The following is a 24,350-nucleotide window of genomic DNA, read 5'->3' on the forward strand; positions in this document are numbered from 1 at the left end:
ATGCTGTCTGAATCGCCACCAAATTGCTCTTAAGAGCCAGTCATTTTTAGTGAATTAAAAGCACACAGCAAGACCAATGTAGTGTGATTCACGAGCAAATGACTAAAAAAGAATGATCGCATTCTTTTTAGTGATTCAGAAACTTAAAGTGAGACCAGTGTTGTGCAGATAGATAGATGCCTCTTATGAATGGGTTCTTTTATTGAAGCAAAAACAAGTGTTATTCCCGAAACGATTCACTCATGAGCCGGATCCTTTAATGACTCATTCATAAAGACGAATTACCATTTTGAATATATCACAAACACTGCCCTGTACAATTTACAGCTTTATCTGTAAGATGTTTTATTTAACGTACTGTAAGCAAAAAAGACATTTAAAATGAAATATGCATCATGCTCCGAAAATATTTCATGATAATTTGACTGAGGCATTTACATTACATTCTTGCCATCTCTTCTGGGTATCACTTTGGAGACAGTCATGTTGTCAATTTCTGACATTAAATACTTCAATTCGGATTGATGATGTTCGGCAAAGTGGGATTTTTTCTCTCCCTTGGAGGCGGGAACACTTGAGCAAGCCATTGAAAATCAGTGAAGCAGTGTTTTTGGAATTGAGCCTCGTCCCAATGGGAGTTTGACACACTGCTGCTGTAAATCACTTCCACAAGCAGAAATCAAATTTCTGAAACCTGCAGGTCTCCGTGGGAAAAAAATCTATCTAATAGAAAGAGATTTTCTCAGCCACAAAGCACAATCCCTTATGACATCCCAAAAAGGCATCACAGCATTGGATTTTCCTTTTCGCTTTCTTTGTCAGACTTCAATGAATGGATGAATCAGCCATTTACACAGTTAAACAGCTCCGCACTGTTTAGATTCAGCAACTCACCAGCTGTCAGCAGGTCTTAATGGAACCTGTGTCAAAGCTTCCCTAGAACTCTTGAAATGTTGATTGAGGGATTGTTTTTGAGGCAAAATGCACTTTTCCTACAGTGAGATCTAAGAGAACTTAAATTTAGACTTGATAATGTTACATTTTTCTCCCAAGAAAATGCATTAAAGGCCTGTTATGAGTTTGTTCTTAAAGGAGTAGTTCACTTAAAAATGAAAATTCTGTCATCATTTACCCATCCTCAAGTTGTTGCAAACATGAATTTCTTTCTTCTGCTGAACACAAAAGAAGATATTTTGAAGAATCTCTGTAACCAAACAGTTGATGGACTCCATTGACTTTTACAATGCGCCTCAGCACTCGGTGACCCCGCTCTGTGACTTTACATGGTCTTCCGTCGTTGCTGTTCTTCCTAAACTCTTCCATTTTCCAATAATACCACTTATAGTTGACTGTGGAATCTCTAGCAGGGATGACATTTCACAAACTGACTTATTGCAAAGGTAGCACCCATCACAGTATCTCAGAGCTTCAGAACAACCCATTTTGAATTGAATTCTTACATTCAGCAAGGACACATTAAATTAATCAAAAGTGAAACTTACTATTTATTATGAAACTATTCATATAACAAACTATTCTCAAACTAATTATTCACAATGATTATTTGAAACTATTTTTCTTAATCATAAACATTGTTAGTGCATTATTAACAATGTGCAGTGTTATTTTCTTGTCATATTTTCAGTCTGTTTTAAAGCCGTTTAATTATCATCGTGCTCGTGCCGCACATTTTCCTTTTCATCTTTGTTGACAAAATCAAAAACCCTTTGTTAGCAGACATTGCCGAGAGATAAACACTTTTGATATGCCTTGTAAGACACTGAAGCCGCTCTCTCCTCACAGCAGGTAATTGTGTTCAGTGTTTGAGCAGCTGTGGAGGTCCATGTTGGACTGCAGGAAATTGAAATGGTGCTGTTGGTGCTCCAGATGCTCAGGTGCTTCTGGCTCACCTTGCCATGTGGCTTCTGTAACCGTGGTAACCACCTCACCCCCAGTGTCAGCTGGCTAGAGACCTGGCACATCTTCATTTTGGCTGCTGTCCTGAAACCTCACAGTGCATCTAAAGGGACAATCTGTCAAAATCTGCTTCTTTCAGATAAGCTACTAAGGAAGCCTGAAGAAGACATTTCCCCTGTATTCCCAGTGGTCACCTGAGTGTTTTCGAGTTTATTTTTACTAGGGCACATTGCAGCTGTTGAATAGTTCATTTAACCAAGGCCATTAAAGCACGAAGGAACAGACGTTTCTCCTTGTAAGGAATTTTTTAAGGTGTGCTTGATTGAAAACACCACTAATTGTGTTCAATAAGTAATTTGCTAACAAAGTGTGCGAGTGACAGAAATGAAAGTGAATGAATGAGCAATAAAGTCTAAGGGGCTCATTAATTGTGGAAAATTACCATGAACTCGATTGACCATTCACAGTGAATCATGTGACCTTGCAGACTTCAGTCTTGACTTCAATTGCAGTGCTTTGCGTTTGTGTTGACCAATGTTGGTATTCTTCAGATAACTGTTAAACACTGATGGCGCTTTCTTGTTTTACAATAGACACTGTGTACAAAGTTTTTTCTATAATTCAGCCATTTTGAGACAATCATTTGATTTATCCCTAAATCAGTCTTGTGTGTAGAAATACTTTACAGCCAAATACAGGAATACAAAGACATTCGCTCAGCAGTGTTGTGCAGCAGCATTGCTACAAATAGTGCTAGTTTAACTGTATTGCTAAGCTGTGGGGTGGCACTGGTGCACTTAATTAATGCAGCTTTTCAGTAGTAAAAGCACTGAGGGAGTGTTGACAACAAAGTTGTTTGTACGACATGCATATACATTGTTAGATCTACCTATTATTTTTACAGTATTATAAAGTCTTCGCTTTCAGATGTCTCTCCTAGCTTCTGAAATGTATCAGGCTAAGCCAATCATTTATACACAAATTAAAGGAGAACTCGGCAACTCTAGCGAACTCTAGTCACTTCTTTGCTGATTTTTCCTTTTGTTGTCGCATGTTTTCCTCACGAGCTCCCCCTACAGCTGTGGGGGGGCGTATATTTCACAACACGGTCGTAAAAAACTCACTTGCGGTGGCTTCCTCCCCCTCTCTACCACTGCTCATGTGCGTTTGTTATGATCGGAGCAAGCCAACTGTATCGTGTGGAGCTATGTCTACCGAGGTGGGTAATCTGGTAATACACATAGACTGTAAAAAAATAATAATACATGCGTGTGTGTTTGTCGAATTGCCGTAAAGCAATTCGTGTTTCGCGCTCATTCTCGTTCTCGTTCTCGTTCTCGCTTCTCACGAGACTTCCAATTTCTATTTTGCCGGGACGGTAGTCCCCAAGTTGCAAGGCTGGTTTTCCGCCTGGGAACGCTGGGGGGAGCGGGGAAAGTCACCAATATCACCAGAACAGGTTGTTTAACCATCCAAATGAATTCTAGACAGGTTTATTAAGTTAAAAAAGTTACCAAGTTCTCCTTTAAGACGTAAATCTAATTAAATACATTTGTGAATATTATATATTTGAGTGTAAAATACCCAAATACTTATTTAATGTCCATTTAATTATGATTTATTAGCTTTATTTTATTAACTTAATTAATTTGATATGTGATAAGAAAATGACTGTGTAGTGATGCAAAGCTAATAAATAATAAAATAAATGCAAATTATGTATTTTTGTTAAAAAATATTATTACTTTTATTTGGACATATGTAATATGTCTGTTTATTTAATAATTATTAGCTTTTTTTGATTATTTATTAATTTTATTTATTCTATAATGTGAGAAGAAAGTGACTGGAGTGGTGCAAAGCTTATAATGATTAAAAAAAATCATTTTTATTTTGTTAATTTATTATTATTATAACTCAAATACATATTTAATGCACACATATGTATTAATTATTAGCTTTATTATGTATTAAATTATTCATGAATTATTATTTTATTATGATAGAAGAATGTAAATGGAGTGATACAAGAGATATGAAACTAGCACAGTGATGTAGGAAGTCTTTGCAGCATCATTATATTATGTATCAAGAGTAGTGTAATGCTCTGTTATCTCTCTATTCCCTTTTTTTCTCCCTCCCCAACCTCACTCCGCACACAGCGGTGCAGTGCTCCTTTTGTGCTTATCTGTAGGCGTATAGCTGTTCTCCACTAGCTAAATATTCACACCAAAATGCTTTATGGACAATATCAGCCACTTTGCACTTTTGCCCTGTCAGCATCAGCCTAGGGGGATTTATTAAAGAATTTCATCGTTTTGGAATACTCCATCAAAGTGATGTTCTGATAAATCAAGCCGCCACCATCCTCTAATTGCTGCCCTCCCTCTTCTCCCTCTAATATCAGTCCAGCATGACGCACCTTGAAAAGTAATGAAACAATTTCTCTTTTTCTCTTCTCGGCCCACATGATGCATCATCTACGTTCCTGCCAAGCTGCGAGCAGACGCACCCTCAGTCACATCCATCACTCACCATCAGAAGTGAATCATCTCTCATGGCTCGGTCTCAATTACAGGGCTCCACGTGTTCCTCGGGACACCCTTTCCTACAGGCTGGAAAGAGTTTGATGCATTTGCAAAACTGCTGTGAGCCGAGAGGAAATGGGAGAAGGCCAACAGGAAATGAAACACTTTAATTGTTGCTGTTGCTGGCAGAAGAGGGAGTAGATGCTCATGATCTGTGTTTATGGAGGAACTCAAACCCCTGAGGCCTCCTCTCTTCCCATTAATGTTCCCTGTGTGCTGTTAATGGGACTCATTTGACTGTTTAATAACCCAGAATGACTTGTAAAGTTGTTGTGACTCCCTATTGAAAGCTAATGGTTGGATTTGTATTATTATTTTGATTATATACATATATATGTATAAATGTTAGGGATATTTCAAGGCACGTCATGGTGGCAAAGAACCACCCGTCGCGAAGTGCATTAAAATCGTTTAATGCACAGATAGCCGTGCATTATTATTAGTCAAGTTGATATCCTGATCATATTTTACCAAATCCAAACCACATTAATCTTAATAACTACTATTAATTTGGTATATAATCATTTATAAGTGATATATAATTGTTAATGAGGGCTGGAAGTGAATATGTGCATAATTATTAAGCAGGTTTTATTTTACAGGTAAAATGGGCCAAAAAAGAGATTCACTTGCACTAAAAAGTGAATAATTATGAAATGGTCATGAGAAGGATGTAATATTATAAAAATTGCAAAATGAAGGTGTGACCACTAGACAAGATGGTGTGTGTGTGTGTGTGTGTGTGTGTGTGTGTGTGTGTGTGTGTGTGTGTGTGTGTGTGTGTGTGTGTGTGTGTGTGTGTGTGTGTGTGTGTGTGTGTGTGTGTGTGTGTGTGTGTGTGTGTGTGTGTGTGTGTATTTCTGCTAGCTGTTTTTTTACACCTGCATCAAAAATAAAATAATGTTTAAAAATTATACTTATAGAATACTTCTACCGCATTTTATTAATGTTGATTTCAACAACTAATGTTAATTTCATGTATTACTATTGCATTTTTAAAATCACAAGTTGTAATTATTAACATTAATTAATAGTTAATGCACTAACGTTATCACAAATGAACTGTATTTTTATTGTAATGTTACCATTTTTTTAATAATGTGTGACGTCTTGTCTTCATTCCCTGTAGAGATTTAGTTTTAGCAAAAGTTTTTGCCCATGAACTTTATATCAATCTGCCCTTTCCAAACAGCAAACAGAGAGAAACTTTTCCAACTGCTGCACCCTCCTGTCTTGTGCAGTGGATGATAACTTTTTGCTCTGTCCACTGTTATGTGGTGTCATCATCAATAATTCATGAAGTTTGTGCCAATTTGTTTCAGTCACAGAGGCATGTACCTTGCGCATGCAATTCTGTGGCTCTTTTCCTGCATTTATACATGAGTGTAAGCTATCAAAATGATCAATCGGGATGTTCCCCGTGACATTAGCAGAGGGTCCGGCTTTCATTTTAAAATTAGTATATACAAACTTTATTTTAAAAAATTAGGAAGCTTGTTTCACTGCTCTGTGGCAGATATTAATTTAAAATAATGAGAAATATATTGGAAATCTGACCAAAAGCACAGCAGTTGTGTATTCTGACATCTGGTTTGGGTAGCCTCTTGGTTATGAATAGTAATGTCTCATCATTTATGTCTCCCGCATAACTGTTTTATTGCATAAAGGGGAGGCAAGCGTTGGGAGCCCAGAGCTCTTCTCAGCCTGATGTGCATTAGCATAACCTTTGATTAACTGTTTTCCCATATGGCCCTTGTGGTGCTTGGATGTTTAATTTCCCACACAAAGGCCTGCAATGAGCCTTCCATTAAGTGAAAACAGCATCGTTTCATGCCAAGAACCGAGCTTGATGTCCACGAGTGAAGCATTTTCCCTCTTATTTACCTGAGAGGAACTCCAGTTGTTTTAATACAACTTTGTTTTTAAACAGAAAGTTAAGTAGTGCCATTTTAAATCACAAATAAAAGTGTAGGAATATTTACAATAGAAATATTGTATATTTATATAGTAATATTAATATAATTAAATTCATAATATTAATGTGTGTGTGTGTGTGTGTGTGTGTGTGTGTGTGTGTGTGTGTGTGTGTGTGTGTGTGTGTGTGTGTAACAAATTGTTTTGTATAAATTAATTTGTGTGTATATGTATATTAATATATATTAGATAAATTGTGTGCATTTTAGTGTATTATACATAAAATGCACATACATTTATACATATATATATATATATATATATTATATATATATATATTTCTTTACATTTATATATATGTTGTTTTCTCTCCTTCATGTTTAGTGGAGTTAGTATTTCATTATCTATTTGTATTAATTATATTATAATCTTATGTAATGTAAACAAATAAGATAATCGCTGAAGCTGAAAGTGTATGTATGTTTACCCAAAACCCTATTTACGCAGAATTAACCTAAATTGAGAACAGAAACAGGGGTGTCAGAAACCCCGTTTACAGGGGTGTTAGTTGATGTAACACCTCTGTGAGTGAGCCAAGCAGCCATGTTATTGGCTAGTGCCAATAATCTCCATGTCTGTCACAGTCTGTCACTCTTAGGCAACTTGCATTCAAATCTAAAATCGTGGCGTTCCATACTATTGCTATTTATGCAATATTCAGGTCACAGTACTAGGGTCAACATGTTCAGCACAGACTCCATTTTTTCAAATGATATGTTTGGTCTCTGGTTTAAATGTGTTTCTTCAGTAGGAGTGATAGTGTCCTCATGCCCTAGTTGCTGGATGTCATTTTGGCTGTGTCATTTCTTCTGCGCTTATCATGATTTGACCCACACCAGCAATCACATGCTTTTCCCTCCATCTCTGAAATGCGGTGGATAAAAAAAAAAGGGCGACATGACTAATTTATGTGTTTTTTCAGTCACAAGCACATTAATAACTGTCATTAATTGCCCAGAATGAAATACACAAGCAGAAAAAAAAAAAGAATGGAGATCAATAATCTCACATCCACCCAATCAAAGAGAGATGGACCTTGGCTAATGCAGAAAGTCACAACGTTACTTGAAGAGTTATGACTTTGTCTACCTAGGCTATAATTCATATTAAAGATTTTCTGATGTACTACCATATTCAGGTTTCAATGACTAACCTCATAAACATCCAATGATTTAGCACGTGACTCAGTCCTCAGGGTGTCTGCTGTAATGAAATAGTAATTTCATCATTCAAATGAAACATGTCTGTTGTGACATGAGTGTTTCTGTAAGCCGTGCCTCCTCATATGACTTTTTGATGAAAACTTGCTCAACAAATTGGATGTAAAACCTATTGGTCTTAAATTCAAAAGTTGGTGCTGTCAGGCCTGTTGAATATTTAATGACGCAATAAAGCAGGGCCATAAAGGAACTAAATAGATAAGTTTGTAATTCAAATGCTCCATATGCAGGCTAAATTATGTATTTCCAATGCCTTTTCAGTTACATTCATGTATAATAGAGGTGGAGGCCAGGCAATTCTAATAAATGATACATAGCAATCGGTTCGGTTCTGGTGAATATAGAAATGTAAATCCTATGAGTTGTAATGTATCTTGTTTCCCATTATAGATGATGTGAGTGAAATTTTTTATAACGAGTGGGCTGTATTCCCAAAAGCAGTGTGGCGTAGAAACACGTGTGTCATATTCTTTTGGTCAGGCACACAAGGGAGTTTTTAAATTGTATCAAACAATTTTTAGTTCAATGATATGATGAGGAGTAGAGCCTTTAATGGAACTATGATTTGCTTTTATGGAGAGTTTAGTAGACATGCGGATTGAGTTTTAATGTTTCCTGTTGTCTCATTTGCACAGAGACATTGAATGCATTACACCAAGGCCTAACCAGGCACATGACAAGCAATAAATATGAAATGTTTTTGTCCTAAACAGCTTTGACCATGACAATACATTTTGTTAGCTGTTTGGCCTCTATTTTTGTTATGTCATGCTGAGTAATTGGGTTGCTAAATAGCATCAGCATGTCCGCCATATTGAAAAGGTCACAGTTGGCAGATATAGTCTGGAAGAAGTCATGTCTAAGTAAAAATGCTTAGGGATTGTTAGTTCCCTTTCAGTCGGTCACATTCGACGTACATATCCGTTCCCTCCTTCAGGTAATGAGGGTTACATACGTAATCGAGACGTTTTTTTTATTATTATTTTTCCCCACTGGGAGTCTATGGGAGCTCTATAAACCATAAGTAGGAAAATTATGAAAATTGGCACACTTGTAGTGATGGTAATGAACATTAATCTGACCAACTTTGGGGTCTCTAGGACCAACTCTATAGTGCAACCACCAGTTCAAATAATTCACATTTGAAACGTTTATGACTTCTGAACCCACTGATCTAGATAAATGAAACTTAGTATACCTGATTCCTCTCATCATGCTGATCACATTCAACATCTTACATTAAGACGCCACCTATTACAGTAGTGGTCATTTTGTACAGTGAAAAAGTACTCTTTTCCGTTTTTGTACTTCTCCTCCTTCAAATTTTGTCCAATTCTTATGGAAATTGGCTCAGTTGTGCTGCTTAATATTTTCTTGTAAAATATGATTTTTTTCAGCTAAAGTACTGAATGGTAGTACATAAAACATTTGGTGGCTTATTATTTATAAGAAAATATGCATAGAAGCAATAGTGGTAACACAAAAAGTAATGTGACGACCTTAAGTCATGTGACTAAATAGTTTGTTCAGAGATGACTGGCTGCTACCTCCCAGAATTGTCAAATGAATGCTGTCAATCCACCCACAATGAAATCTCATTGGTCCTCAATCATCTTTTAAACCACATTTTAAACATCAAATATGTTCTGATCAGCCGATCTAATGAGATTTGTCAAATTGCACAGCATTTTCACTTTCACTTGTAGTTGTTGTATCTGGTTATGGACACTGTGTTTGTGTTTGTACAATAAGCCTATTACATCCATCCATATTCAACAGTGTACACCTGATAGATTTTTTTAATAAACAAAATAATAAGAATCCTTATTGGATTATCCAATTGAAATGATGCCAATATTCTTTCTTTCTCTCACACTGTTAACAGTCAAATACCTAGCTGTGTCAGGATTTCTCCCCCTGAAGACTAATATATTCATATATTAATACATGTCAGAGGTGGGAGGTTTGGAGCGATTTGTTTGAATGACTCGTGAAATGTGAGACATTTGCATTTTGTTTGTCACAGTGGTACGATATAAAGTGGGTTCTATCCCCGGAGGGAATCTGCACCCGTGTGATTGAATCTCCCTGATTTAATGCACTCATCACTGACCTGTGTTTCCTTCTCTCTCTCTCTCTCTCTCTCTCTCTCTCTCTCTCTCTCTCTCTCTCTCTCTCTCTCTCTCTCCCCCAGGAATGTGAGTTCAGCAGGAGAGGAGGCTCGGAGGCGGATGAGAGAGTGTGAGGGTCTGACTGACACGCTGCTTTTCGTCATCCAGACTTCTCTCGGAAGCAGTGAGATTGATAGCAAGGTACACTTTCCTCTCTGTATCTGTCCATCTCTCCTTGTGCTATAAAGGCAACCTGTTGTAAAAGTTTATACCAGTATGTGTGTGTGTACCGGTGCATGGAATGCTCTGTAACAAATAAACAGCTCTGTGGTTGGCTGCTCTCTGAAGGTTGCGAATGCTCGCTCTTCTAAATGGCGTTCTTTAATCATGATTTAACTGGCAACCCTTCGTCAGGCCCAGCGTGCTAATAGTAGAGCGGGGGGGATGCTTCCGTCCTAATGAGAATTGAAGAGCAGAGGGTGTGGATGTTGGAGCGTGGCACAGTTCTTTCCCTCTGGTCATTTTCAGACTTTCCCACAATTCTCGCTGTCTAAATCCCCCTGTGGCATGCTCTCAACCGTCACTCTTCACAGTTTCCAAATGCACAGCACTTGTGAGAACTCTTCAGCTTTTATAGCCTGTATGTGGAGGATTTCGCAAATTGCTCAAAGGGTTAAAGAAATAGTTCAGCCTAAAATGTAAAATAATTTGTCTCACTGTCATGTCATTCCAAATCTATATGACTTTCTTTCATCAGCAAAACACAAGAGAGGATATTTTGAAAGCTAGTGAATAGGCTATAGCCTGTTAACTGTCATTGTTCGGTAGCGAGGCACTTGGCACGCCTATTTATTGCCTTTTTTCCCTATCACATATTTTAGTTAATCATTAAATTAGGTATTATTCGTAAGCTTAAACACTCAAAAATCATCCTGTGAAAACCATTTTGAAATCACATTGCAGCATTATAATTTTTTTGCATACTCTGACAGTTTTGCGCAATTAAAGTAATTTAGATTATGCTAGTATTTACGCGAATGCTTAACAAACAGCTGAACGCACAGCCTTTCAAAGTATACTCCGTTTGCTGCTTGACACATGCGCACTAGAAAGCTTCATCCTTGTTCTGTGTCTGCGCTTTTTCTCTCCAGAAGTTATGAGTGCTAAAAATGTCTTTGGACTTGTTTAAACTAGAGTTGCGTTATCTCTTATCCCCCTCACACAAGTGAGTCGATGCAGACGACTGTTGATGTCGCCATCTCCAGTAGTTAGTTGTTAGTTCAATCTCATCCAATTCTTTTTCGACTGTGAAGCAAGTCAGAATTTGAGACGCGTGTGCGAGCTGAGTGATGCGCGATTAGACAAATCTGTTTGCGCACATACTATGCTGATGATGATTTACATCACCCTTGAGCATCACCCTTGAGTAATCTGATCTGTTTTGTGCTAAGCATGGAAAGCATGTATAATGGGCTCGGCCACTGTGCCATTTGTCCCCATTTTACTGTGACTTGAATTTTGTCTAAAATTAAAAATACAAAATCTGTAACACTTCCTGTAAATGCACCTCCAACCTATGGTTACTCCTTTTCTTCTTCCTTATGCCCGTTTAGCTCCTTTTAGAGCACTAAGCACTCTTTTTCATCCATCAATGGGCTTTAAGCAACATCAACCATTTCACTCCACACATTGGCTTTAAAAAAGGGCAATCACCCTAATCCCTCCGATTTCTTTATGTGTGGTGATTTGGAGCTGTTTTCACCAAGCGTTGGCCCAGCAGAGCTGTAATTGCTGAAAGCATGCCGCCCGTGGTCCTAATGTTGCTGTTAACCCTGTGGTTGGTCAAGCTCTCTCCTGTTGACTTTTGCATTTAAAATGAGGACTTTCTAAATTGCTGCCAGTAAGAGAGATGGTGTTGCCATGTGCAATATTAATTCTGTTGCACATTTCCTGGGAAATTTCAGCAGAACTTGTTTCGTTTTCCTCAAACACCATGGAGAAAGCATAGTCAGCCCTGTCTGGCACAGAGAAGGGCTTTTGTGAGTCAATATGTTTCCGTACGTCTGAAATGCCAGTGCATAATTCTCAGAGCATTTCTCTGATTACAGTCATTATTTTTGTTTGTGTAGGGAATGGTCCTCCTCATTCCATAATGGGGGAAAAAGGAAAAACTGTGAAAAACACTCATTTTTCATCATCATTTTGCAAGCATTTATTTTCTATTTTCTGCTGTCAAGCATTGTGCCTGCTCTGCTGTGTCTCCTTGTAATACCCTGTTAAATGGAGTGTGAGCCGATGGATTTGGCTGGTCATTTTTCCCCATCTGCGGGTATATCCTTTAATCACATTTAAATGGGAGACCGTGTCAGACGTATAATTAAGTACTTTCATATACTTAGTGCCAATGCGGCCTACACTCCCAGCCAACACTCTAAGAAAGATGAGACAGAGGAAATAAGGAAGTAAGACGAAGTGAAAGAGAGACATAGACAGTGGAATTGAAGATGATCTTGAAATAGAAGCTAGGTTTTAAACACAGTTGGACATAACATAAAAATGAGACACCTCCTACTATATAATGGCTGCTTTTGTTTCTGAACTCTTGTTATTCGTTATTCAGCTGAATGGAAGAACAAGGAGTGCATGTAGAGTGTTGTGTGTGAGAGTGAACAAATGTGTGTGTCCTCCTGTCTTCTGTCCAGCATGAGTTGAATAAATGAAGTTTGGCCCCTCTGGCCAGATGGGCTCTATCAAGAACTCAGTGAAGCTAGACTAATACCTGCCCAATATCTGTCTCTCTCTTTCTCCGTCAGACCATAGAAAACTGTGTATGCATTTTGAGGAACCTCTCGTATCGGCTTGCAGCTGAAACGTCTCAGGGACAGCAGATGGGGACGGACGAGCTAGACGGCCTCCTGTGTAGCGACGCCAGCGGGAAGGACGGAGAGACCTCAGGCTGCTGGGGAAAGAAGAAAAAGAAGAAGAAGTCTCAGGACCAGGTGGGCCGTTAAGTGCTGCATTTACCGGCATTTGTAGCTGTGACGTGACCCTTTCCTGCTGACAATAACTCAAACACATTTTGCTTAGGAATCAAGGTTCAAAGAAACATGAAAGAGGATCTTTAAAATCAACATGAAATCCAATTGTGCCTTATTTTCTGCTATTTTTAAGGTTCCTAATTTTGTTTTGATGGTCTTTTACAATAGGTTTACATGCAGCAGAGGTCAAAAAACATTTACATTTTCTCTATACATTGCAGCATCACCTCATTTCTCGCAGTGTCTCAAACTGTTTGATAAAGGTTTCAATCTCTCTAAACCCTTCCTTTCCGAGAGCCTACTCTCTTCAGTCTGTTGTGATTGGTCTACTGCTTTCAGCCTGTGTCGGAAAAGAAACACCCATTTCCATATCCAGAGGCTTCCTCAGTATTTGTATACACAGTGATGGCGATGGCATCAACTTTACCGCATCAGTTCGAGCCAGAGTTCTCATCTTTTGGAAGTGCATGCTAAGTGGATTTGCTTTCGCAGTCTTCGCAACATGTCGACAACACGACCCAAACTCTTCCATGCCTCAGCTATAACTACAGCTACAAAAACATCTATATTACACACTACATGAAAGGTTTATTATATTATATTATATTTTTATTATATTAAATTATACATTTGTAATTTGTGATTAACACAAAAAGTCAAGTCCTGCCACAACGGTCACATTATGAAAGTAAAATAGATTGTTAATGTTGTTTCATGTTGACTGTGTAACACATAGGAGCTGAATAGATGGCAGGTGGAGACGCAGATCTAAGTGCAGGGATTTTATTAAAACATACAACAAAACAATAAACACAAGAACTGGAAACCAGGGAACATGGGGAACAGAAACATATACCATCTACAGACATCCAAAGCAAACAGTAGCCGCGTTTCCATTACCCTTTAAATTGCGCAAATTGAAAATGCGCTCAATGGAAACACGTCAATTTCGCAAAAACTCGCTTTTATCGCAAAAAAGTTTTTACGCTCGCATGAGGTGGTTTTTCAGGCTATTCGAAAAAGAAATATTTCGCAAAACTGCAATGGAAACAGTTTTTGCGCATTTACAGGTCACCTGACTTAGAAGGCGCGGTGTGTTTGGACAGAATACGAGACGGAGTTCTTTATTTAATTCATAAAAGACAAAAGAATTACAGGAATAATGGATTCTAAACATCAAAGAAATGCCACAATCAAGACCTCGGAGCAGAAATGAGTGAGAAAAACCCAGAAACACTTCATATGTGCCGCTCACAGACACAAGGTCTTTCCTTGCCATTAATGCTTGGATAACACGCCTACGTTTCCTTCCATTAATAATAATAACGTCTAGTGCGGTACGTGACTGTGATATATATAAACTTACCAACGTCCGTTGCCATGATTTTTGGAATGACTTATCGCGAGAGGAAAAAATGACGTTTTAGTCGCATAACATCGGTTAATGGAAACGCCGTCATTTCGCAATAGTTTTTTATCGATATTTAGAAAAAATCGCAAAAGTTTTGCACGAATCTTTAATGGAAACGCGGCTACTGACTGACAAGGGATCAAGGGAAACACAAGGGCTATTACACAAGGGGTAACAAGCTAACAAGACACACCTGGGAACAATCAAACTAATCAACCGGGAAAACTCCAACGAACTACAAACATGGCACTAGAAACAGGAAATACAACAAAAGTCCTTACAAGACACTAGAGATAGAAGCTTTATTTCACAGTAAAATGCTTTTCTGCTTTTGAAAGAGAGCATAATTTAGACATTTCATATCAAAATATGAATAACACAATTAACATTTTCGACACTAATTTATGTTTCAGAGAGTTCCCCAAATTACAGATTTACACGGCATCCTTTTATCAATTACTTCCTTTCCAAACGTAACGCTCACCGCCTACACAGAAACACACCGTCAGACTGTGAGTTTCCCCAGGGAAACGGCTTTGTCTACGGCTGATAAATCACGGTGTTTGTGGGCGTCAGACTAAAGGGAGGAGGAAAAAAACCCAACCTTTTTTACAGGCAGCTCCTCCATAGCAGAGGAAACTCTTCATTAATCTCACGCAAGAAAAAGCCAGCCGGGATCCTCCGTGCAGACGTGGAGGTGGGAGAGCAGTTGTGTAACACAACTCCCTCTGGAGATGTCCCGATCCAGAGGAGCCATAAAGCTACTAGCCAGTGATATACTGTAGCCGCTGATAGCTGAATATAATCCTCCATAACTTTGATACTAGCTAAAGTAAGACCTGCGTTTGCTGCAAGAAAGAGATGTCCATCACAACATTTTCCAGTCTCTACATCCCTAACAAGAAGCAGGGAAAATTTTACTGCAGTCACATTCGAATAATACATCAAAGCTTTTGCTCTGTTGAGATCATGAGCGCATAGACTGTTTTATTAAACATAGTTTGGGGATATTTTGCATTTTCTTTTGCAGTTAAATATGTTTCCCTCATTCATCGCCTCAAAACCCGTACATAAGTTTGCAGATCTGTTTTAGGATTCAGTCAGATGTGTCTCCTCCAATCAGATTACCGAAAGGAAGGAGATGCAAGGATACTCTATACCTGTTGTCCTGTAAAAATAGGGCCATTCTCCCCATTACCTAAGGTGCCCTCTCGTATCATGTGCCGGAACTTTTCCTCAGCCGAGACGTTTTGAAAGAGGACACCTGGGCCTCCGGGCAACAGAAGGCTAATGTACTCTGTTAAATCATTTATCACTAAATGGCAGTGAGGTAGCCCAGGAAACCAGAGCGTGCCGCCGCGGCTCTGTCGGGGCAGGGCAGTGTTTAGCGGAGCTAATTGACTGAGAGGAGAGAGTATGTAAACCAGAGCAATTTCAACCCACCGAGCACTGATACCCTTCTTTGAGTTTACTCTGAGAAATGGTGCGTGGAGTGCTCATTACTCTCAAAGATTGCTGACAAGGAAAGGGCAAGAGAAAGTTTTTGACAATTTGAGATGCGGTTATACGCTCTGATAGTTCAGAAGAAGCATTAGGATCACATTGTCATTTTTAGATTTATCTTCACTCTCATTTTGTGCTTAAAGACAAGCATTTGAGCAGATTCGACTCATTCCAAAAAGACACAAATCAAGCTAGATTTGTACATTTGCTGAATAAAATATTCGTGGTGCACACCAGAGTTTAGACGCTTAAAATGTGCAATAGTAATGGGTTTCATTTTTGAAACTTTGTTGGTTTCATACATTTTTGTATTTTCATAAATATGTACATTATTTTCCATGAAAAGTGGTCAGATATGTACATTTTCCATGACAAGTGGTCAAATGTGTAGCCATCTAATAATAAAATATTGTTCGTTACACATGGGGCATGTTGTAGTTACTATAATAATAACTATACATTATGCATAATAACCTTAAACCAAACACTTATCCTAACCCTATAGTAAGTGCGTGTAGTTAATTAATATTACTCTGTACTTATATGTATAATTACACAGTAAGGACACCTTAAAATGAAGAGTAGTTGTTTACAAATATCATGATTTTTCAGTTTTACCTGAAATAACTTATTTTTTCTATATTAATTAAATATCTTATAAATTGTAAAATGATATATATATATATATATATATATATATATATATATATATATATATATATATATATATATATTTGTGTATATATGTATATATATATATATATTTGTGTATATATGTATATATATATATATATATATATATATATATATATATATATATATATATTGTGTATATATGTATATATATATATATATATATTTAAACATGCACTAGAAAACTTATTGACCTTGGTCTACATGGGTCATCTTCTGTATTTTTTTTCTTGTCAGTTGACAACAAAATGGCTGCTTGAATTTTAGTTACGCACTCTCACTTTGGCAAACAAAAGTTCTCCAAATATGAATGATATTTTAAAATGGAACTACTTTGTTGCTTGTGTTTTTAAATAAATAATAATATAAGTTTTTCTTCCAAGGATTTCAGCCTTTGTCTTTTTCACAATCTCTGGATAGACACGGTGTAAGGCTAAATGAGAGTGAAATGTTGCACTCACTGTTTGCATATAGTGAAACCACAGATTAATCCAAGTCTCCTCTCCACTTCTTTTGCCTTCAGCGTATGGAAAGCAGCAGCCTCACAGGGGCTTCTCCATCCTCCAGCAGTTGATTGAACAACAGAGGGGAGATGAAAACAGACTCATTAATAATGAAGGGAGAGTGAGGCTGAGTGCCAGAGCTGGTTTGAGATGCTGAGGTATTTCACAAGTTGCTGTGCCTGAAAGTAGGTCAGCCTTTGAGACCGGCACTTTTCAAACTGACTCACCCACACGCCTCAGAGTCAGTCGAACACAGGCTTACAGCTTGTCATTCCTGCCCGGGTCTGTGTTTATTCAGGCCCAGATTTGTCAAGAGATCTGTGTGTGTGTGTGTGCAGGGGGTTACAGTCGACTTTTGTCCTGTACAGAAGGACAGTGATTTTATCTCAGGAGTTCACCTGGTCGCTGTACTGTTGGTCGGATGCCTTAATGTTATTGGTGGCAAAATCTGATAACAAAAGATAAATAAAAAAAACTAAAAAGTGTTTCTTGCTGCTAAAAATGAGCACTCTGGAGGTATTTGCACAGTAATAGAAAACACAGCAGTGTATAATACATAATGATGAAGAGGAACAATTATTAATTCATGAATCTGACTCTCTCAGAATGCAAACAATTTCTGATGTGGTTATCCTTATATCATTTTTTATTATGTAGATATATACTACTGTTCAAAATGTTTCGGGCTCATTAAGATTCAAGAAATGTATTCTTTTATTCAGCAAAGAAGCATTAAATTAATCAAATGTGACTAAAGATATTTATAATCTTACAAAAGATTTTTATTCAAATAAATGCTGAATGCAGTCAAATAAATTGCATACAAATAATTGTTTTGAACTTTCTATTCATCAAAGAATCCTGGGGAAATGGTTTGCACATAAATATTAAGTGGAAAAAATTATTGATAATAGTTTCTTCAGCACCATATTAAAATGATTTCTGAAGGATCATGTGACACTGAAGACTGGAGTAATGATGCTGAAGGAATAAATTACATTTTAAAATACATTCAAATAGAAAAGTTATTCAATTCTAAAAAAAAAGGTTCAAAATATTTTTGTTTGTACTATACAAGCACCCTTGGTAAATTTAAAAGACTTCTTTCAAAAACTTTTTAAAAAAAACGTACCGGCCCCAAAGTTTTGAACATTAGCGTATATATAATTCATACAGAACAGTAAGATCCTCACAGTAACTTCTCAGTCGGATCACATTTCTCATCGGCAGTCGAAAAGCTGCTCGCTGCAGATTTATGTCAGTGTGAACACCCCTTTTAAATCTAAATGGTGAGGGATTTTGTGTGTCTCTCCCTATCTGACTTTGTTGTTTTTCATGTCACACTTTTTGTTTCTGTAGTGGGATGGTGTGGGACCGCTGCCAGATACTGCAGATCCACCCAAGGGTATTCAGATGCTGTGGCATCCTTCGATAGTAAAGCCCTACCTCACCCTCCTGTCTGAGTGTTCCAACCCGGACACGCTGGAGGGGGCCGCCGGGGCGCTGCAGAACCTGGCTGCCGGGAGCTGGAAGGTATGCAACACATATTGTTGTTGAAAAGACAAATAAATGAACTGATATTTGTGTCAGCATTCATCATTGGTGATGAACTGTTTGAAATATATGACCATTTACCCCAATTTATATATTGATTTACCGCATCGTCCAATTTATTTATTTTTATTCTTAATTATTGATATCTTTCTGAGTGGAAGCCAATGTTTACTTGGGGTTAGGGGTCATTAAAAAATATTTTTAAAAGTATTCAAAGAATTTAAAAAATGTTTGAATATTTAATTATTATTATTTTAATTATCGTTATCTGTCTGAGTGCAAGCAAATGTAAATCTAGGGTTGGGGTATTTAAAGATTGACCTTTTTTTTAAATTATATTATTTTTTTTATATTTTCTTTCTTTATATTTTTGTATTGGTAGCATTAGGGGCCTTTAGAAACATTAGAATTTTAAAAAATAGATTAAAACATTTATTTAATAAATGTATAACAATTCATAGCAACATGCAAAGAACCACGAATCACTCAAAACACCTTAGCATAGCAACTTATTTTCAGTGAAGGGTATATTCGCTGCTGTCAGAATCTAAATTTATTGAACAGTGTGGCAAGAAATGGTGTAATATTGCTTTTTTTCCTGATCTGAAAGTAGTTGCTTTCATCAGATGTTTAAACCAGTACCAATCTCCCTCTTGGCTTCCGCTTCTCTCTTTGTTCTCACATCCTTTTTACCGTCTCTCAGCGACAAAAGCTTGTTTTACCTCTGTTGCTCGAGAGCTCTAATCCACCCGATGTGCTCTGCAAGATCAATACTCTCAGATGGAGACAGATGCAATTGGATTGGATTGGTTTTGAAGTCTTATAACAGGTTTAGACCCCCTTCAAGAAGTTAAATGAAAGCGACGTCCCTACGACCCCTCTCTACGCCCACAGGGCGTCAGGTTGTATACGTGTTTGTTGTTGGGTTGAGTTTGTAGGAGAGACAAACGGAAGAGACGGTGTCTGTCTGCCCATTTTGTCCGGTTCACAAAAATTGCCGCTCTGTTTGTTCATCTAGAAGAGCTGACATTGAGCCCTGGTTTAATATATGTGAACTAAGCTCTCTGTTTATGTTTTCAAAGTTCATCTTGGACAGTGGGATTAATAAATCCCACGGCGGGAGTTCTAGGAAATGGAAACAAAGCCTTTAACTTAAGACGGATATAAAAAAAACGCTTAAGCGTGAAGAATGCTTTGTCGTCAAGAACACATTTTCAATTACATTTTCAAGGATATTTATTTTATTGAATTACTTTTAGCACCGATACAAGTTGATTTGAACTAAATGACATATTTACATATCCACACAACCGTATTTCTATTCCATTTCTCTTTTCCTAAATCTAGTAAGCTGCCTCTTATATTTTACCTGATTCAATACAATCTCAGCCAATCTGGCTTCCAGCACAACGCCACAGAAATAGAAACCAAGTGTCATAAATGAAACAGATTGCTTGTTAGACACCATGTTAGGCAGCATCCTAACTGCAAAGGAATCTCACAAGTGATTGATTTGAAACACTCTACATCTGCAGCAACTCAAACTCAAAAAGTTTCTTGAGTTTCTTAAAAATTGAGCTTTGCCATCAATTAAAATTACATTTTAAAATACACTGCCCTCAAAAAATAAAGTCGCTGTTTGGATTTAAATAGGCAATTAAGTCTATGACTGAATCATTATTGCAGTGATTATTCTTCTAACCCTAATTGATGGAGTGTGTAGCTTTTCATTTCTTCAACCATGTAGGAAGAGACATCATGGCCATATTACAGGATTACAATGTCAAGATTCATCAGGCTCAAATTGTGAAAGAATGGTTGGGAGGGAGCTTGAAGAATCATTTTCACAAACTTTAAATTCATTGAAAGTCTTTGGGTTGTGCTGGAGTGCTCGACTCTTGCATTGTCAATACAAGATCTTAAACAAAAAATGATGCACCTCTTGATGGAAATTAATGTTGTGATGTTATTTCCATCGAAAAAGGGTCTGTCAGGGTCTCCATCAATTAGGGTTAGAAGAACTGTTGCCAAACTTAACATGCTAGAAACAGAATAATCCCTGCAATAATGATCCAATCATAGACTCTTAAAGTCCCCCTTTGGTGAAAATCAAGTTTTTAATGTTGTTTATATATCTATATGGTGTTTTTAATATTCTTTAAGACAAACTAACATCATTGCTGAGTATTTTCTCCTTAAAACTGCAGTGATCAGTCTCAAAAAAAGAGAAAGACTGTGAAAGACAGTCTCAAAAACGCGATTTGAAATCGCTGGCGTTTCTGACGTCACAAACTACCTTGTAACCAATCAGGTCAACGTGTGATCGTCAACGAGTGGATCTCTGAGCTGGTGTGAGTGAGTGGAGGTGGGGCTAATTTGCATATTCATAGAACAGCATATACTAAATGAGGCAAGGGTGTAGAGTTACATTCAAGCTATTTTAAGGCATGAAGATTTTTTGTTTGTTTGTTTTTAAAAAAACAACAACATTTAAATATGTAATTTTGGTGATCAATGATGAGTTTTAAGGGATAAAAGTATTGACTACAGGGGGACAAGGGGAGCATTTGCCTATTTAAATCCAAAATGCGGCTTGTTTTTGGCCGGGCATTTAAATAAAAAACTGTTATTTTTAATTGTAAAAATATTTCACAATATTAATGTTTATATATAATATATATAATATATTATACAATATATTATAATATTACTATCAAATATATATTTTTATATTATTATTATATTTCATCAAATAAATAAATAATTTGATCATAAGAGACTTTAAAAAAACATTTTAAAACAATTTCCGACTCCAAATTTTTGAATGATAGTCCAAGTAGTTTATTTATGATCAGTATTTTGCTAAATGTGATTAATCTTTTCAATACACTTGGGAATGACTTGCATCTGTGACGGACCCATGTGATGCTTTTGAATTTGTGCAAAATGAGGTATCTTATTAGATAGCCTGTTGTTTAAAACAACTTTTAAGTCTTGAGTGCTCCTATGTGTGTAAATGCTGTCTATGTTGGCAGCTCACAAGACAGAGCCTCTGTCATTGTGTTATTGTCTCTCTTTTTCTTATGCACACATACAGAGGTCATCATAAATGAGGAATGTGAGGGGATGCCCTTTGGGTCGTATGCTGCGGTCTCCCCTGTTGCAGCAGAAGTGCCGGGTAGCAGAGAGTCTAATCTGAGCTGACACTCCGTCACTGATAAAGCCTGATCCCACAGCTGGGGTCATACATAGAAAACCTGTGAGAGCAAAAGCTCTGAGCTAGTATTAGTCTTTCACTGTAACCTGGGGAGTGTGATTACACTGTCAGCGGGAAGCTGAATCAAAATGAGACACTATACAGACATCTGCCCACATGTCATATCCAACTATGAAATGCACCTCATGGTCTCCTAAAAACTGCTGATATGTAGAACTATATATAGTTGGGAAACTGTAATAATATTGTCGTATTTAGCAACTTATATCTGTTTATTTGTGTGTGTCTCCCCTAGTGGTCAGTGTACATCCGTGCGGCGGTGAGGAAAGAGAAGGGTCTGCCCATCCTCGTGGAGCTGTTGAGGATAGACAACGACCGCGTGGTGTGTGCCGTCGCTACCGCGCTCAGAAACATGGCCTTGGACATCAGAAATAAAGAGTTAATCGGTACGGCCCTTTTTTCCCCTCACTTGACTGTCGTCTTTTATTCACTTTGTTTCAAATGGTTCTGAGCCCTCAGATTTGTAGAGCTCAGGGTTAACAGCTGTGGTCTCGTTGGCTTCTCTGTAATGGAGGCCAGTCTCTTGTGTTAGCCAGTGTGGTAATGAGTGCTGTTCATAGCTCTCAGCTCAAAGGAAGATAACTGTCATTTTATTATTACACATTTTCTGGCCACTCATCATTTTAAATGGGTTAGGAGGCATCAGGCTGCACATTCTAGGCTTGGGGGACAGCTTTTGTGGAACTGTTTAAATATGGTTTGGATTTGGGTTTGTTTTTGTTTTGTTTTCATTGCTGACTTTACTGGACATAGGATGCAACTCGAAAATGCTTCATTGAGGCTAATCGTTTGTTCAAAAGTAACTGTTTTGGTTTTTATTTTGGTTTCATTTTGGGTTGTTTTGTTTTGGTCTGATGTTTGAAGTTTCAACTCAAATGTTTTGAAGTTTTGCATGGAGGCTACTCAAGTTGTTCCTTTTGAACTGCTTTGATTTTGTTTTGTATTTTGTTTGTTTTCTTTTGGTTAGGTTTTCATTTGTTTTGTTTTGATATTCTGCATCGTTTGTTTTGGTTAGGATGTTTTGTTTCTTTTTTTATTGTTTTGTTCGACTGACTACTGAGAGTGAGTTTTGTGGTTTTGTTTGGGGGCAACTTAAAAAAGGATTGTTCCAATCTAACTGTTTTGATTTTTGCTTTGGCTTTTTGTCTGTTTTTGTTTTTTTGCTTGTGTTGGTCAGCTGACTTTACTGAAAGTCACATGCAACTCAAAGGTTTCAGAGGCTATTCAAAGGGTCACTCCAAATAAAAGTGAGCAACTGTCTAAATCCCGTCACAAAGGGCCCATCCTCAGCATTATAAGCAAAGCGTACATATAATTGCCACTTTATAATACATATAATTTTGAAATTTCATGAGTGGCACATCCTCAATTAATTTTGTAAACTGAGGTCATTCATTTGTAACTAAAAACCCAACAGAAAATATCAGTTTCTTGTAAATTGATGTCTTTTCATGTTTACCTCAAGTGCCACAAAAAGCAGCCATGCTCAAATTTAAATAAATATGAAATAATGACCCATGGCTAAAATTTATGTAAATGTTTTATTTGCTACAATAATTTCATGGATTGATTTTGCTGTGTTAATAAGGTAACAATCAGATACAATATACAAGTGTGGGGTGTTCCAAACACATATATTGTTCTCACAAAACCCTTCAGAGTGCTCACTTCAAGTGCTCTGCCCTTCAGAGTGAGTAGGGCATAGTGATGCTCACTTTCAATGGAATTCGCCCAATATCTTTTTGAGTGGTACTTCATCACGTTTCCACTGTTTAGAACAAGATTAACATGATAGAGATGCGTTTAATCGCTTGGCGCGCTGCACCGCATTAGGAGAGCTCAGGTTATGCCTCTAAATAGGGAGGACAATGTTTTCACGGTCTATCATTGTCACTGCTGACAAAAAAATAATAAATTACTTTTTCAGTAAGAATAAGATGCTGGTAGTTCTTTCATTGTTTACTCTCAATGAAGAGGTGAAGTGGGTCGAAGGGACTCTGTTTAGGATAGTATAATTGACCATAAACAAACAACTCCAATCATGTGTGATTATTTTTGAGGTTCCTGCAACTGTGATGTGACCTTACCTTCATACAGAGCTGCTGGTGTTTAGCATTGCACTGCCTCAGAATTAAACATATTAACAAGTACATGACAGGATCAGACACTGGGTCCGCTGCAGGTCCCTGTTGTCTCATGCTGACCCGTCGCATCAGGTGCATAATTAGAGCTTGTTTTCTTTCTTCCTTCATCCCATCTCACACTGATTCACACCATTTCAAATTCTCCCAGTGACATCACCAGCAGACTATTGATCTCACCCTCTAATTAACGTGGTTTCCCTGGCGAGTCTCGCCGTCTCCATGGAAACGGCTCCCCAGTCTCGTTCTGCTGCCCCTCTCAGCTCCCAAAAACAACTGGTGCGTATTTGCCACCTGGAGTCTGCCTAGATTTGCACATCATCCAAAATCATTCAGATCGCATCGTCTTCATTATGCATCGCCATTGAAATGTGCTTCCTGTCTTTGTAGATTTAGCATGTATAGATGCATAGATAATTC

General features: G+C 37.6%; 1 protein-coding gene across 2 annotated transcripts in view; it reads left to right on the forward strand.

Moving 5' to 3' along the window:
* The window catches only part of ctnnd2a (catenin (cadherin-associated protein), delta 2a), a 273,543-nt gene that overhangs the window by 221,068 nt on the left and 28,125 nt on the right, over positions 1 to 24,350 (forward strand). For both annotated transcript variants that reach the window (XM_079862649.1, XM_079862650.1), the window contains exons 13-16: positions 9,894 to 10,011; positions 12,624 to 12,809; positions 18,318 to 18,491; positions 22,025 to 22,175. In XM_079862649.1, the coding sequence (XP_079718775.1) occupies positions 9,894 to 10,011; positions 12,624 to 12,809; positions 18,318 to 18,491; positions 22,025 to 22,175 (629 nt within the window). The remainder of the gene's footprint in view (positions 1 to 9,893; positions 10,012 to 12,623; positions 12,810 to 18,317; positions 18,492 to 22,024; positions 22,176 to 24,350) is intronic.

The sequence above is a fragment of the Squalius cephalus genome (assembly GCF_949319135.1).
Source record: "Squalius cephalus genome assembly, chromosome: 25".
NCBI classification, from domain to species: domain Eukaryota; kingdom Metazoa; phylum Chordata; class Actinopteri; order Cypriniformes; family Leuciscidae; genus Squalius; species Squalius cephalus.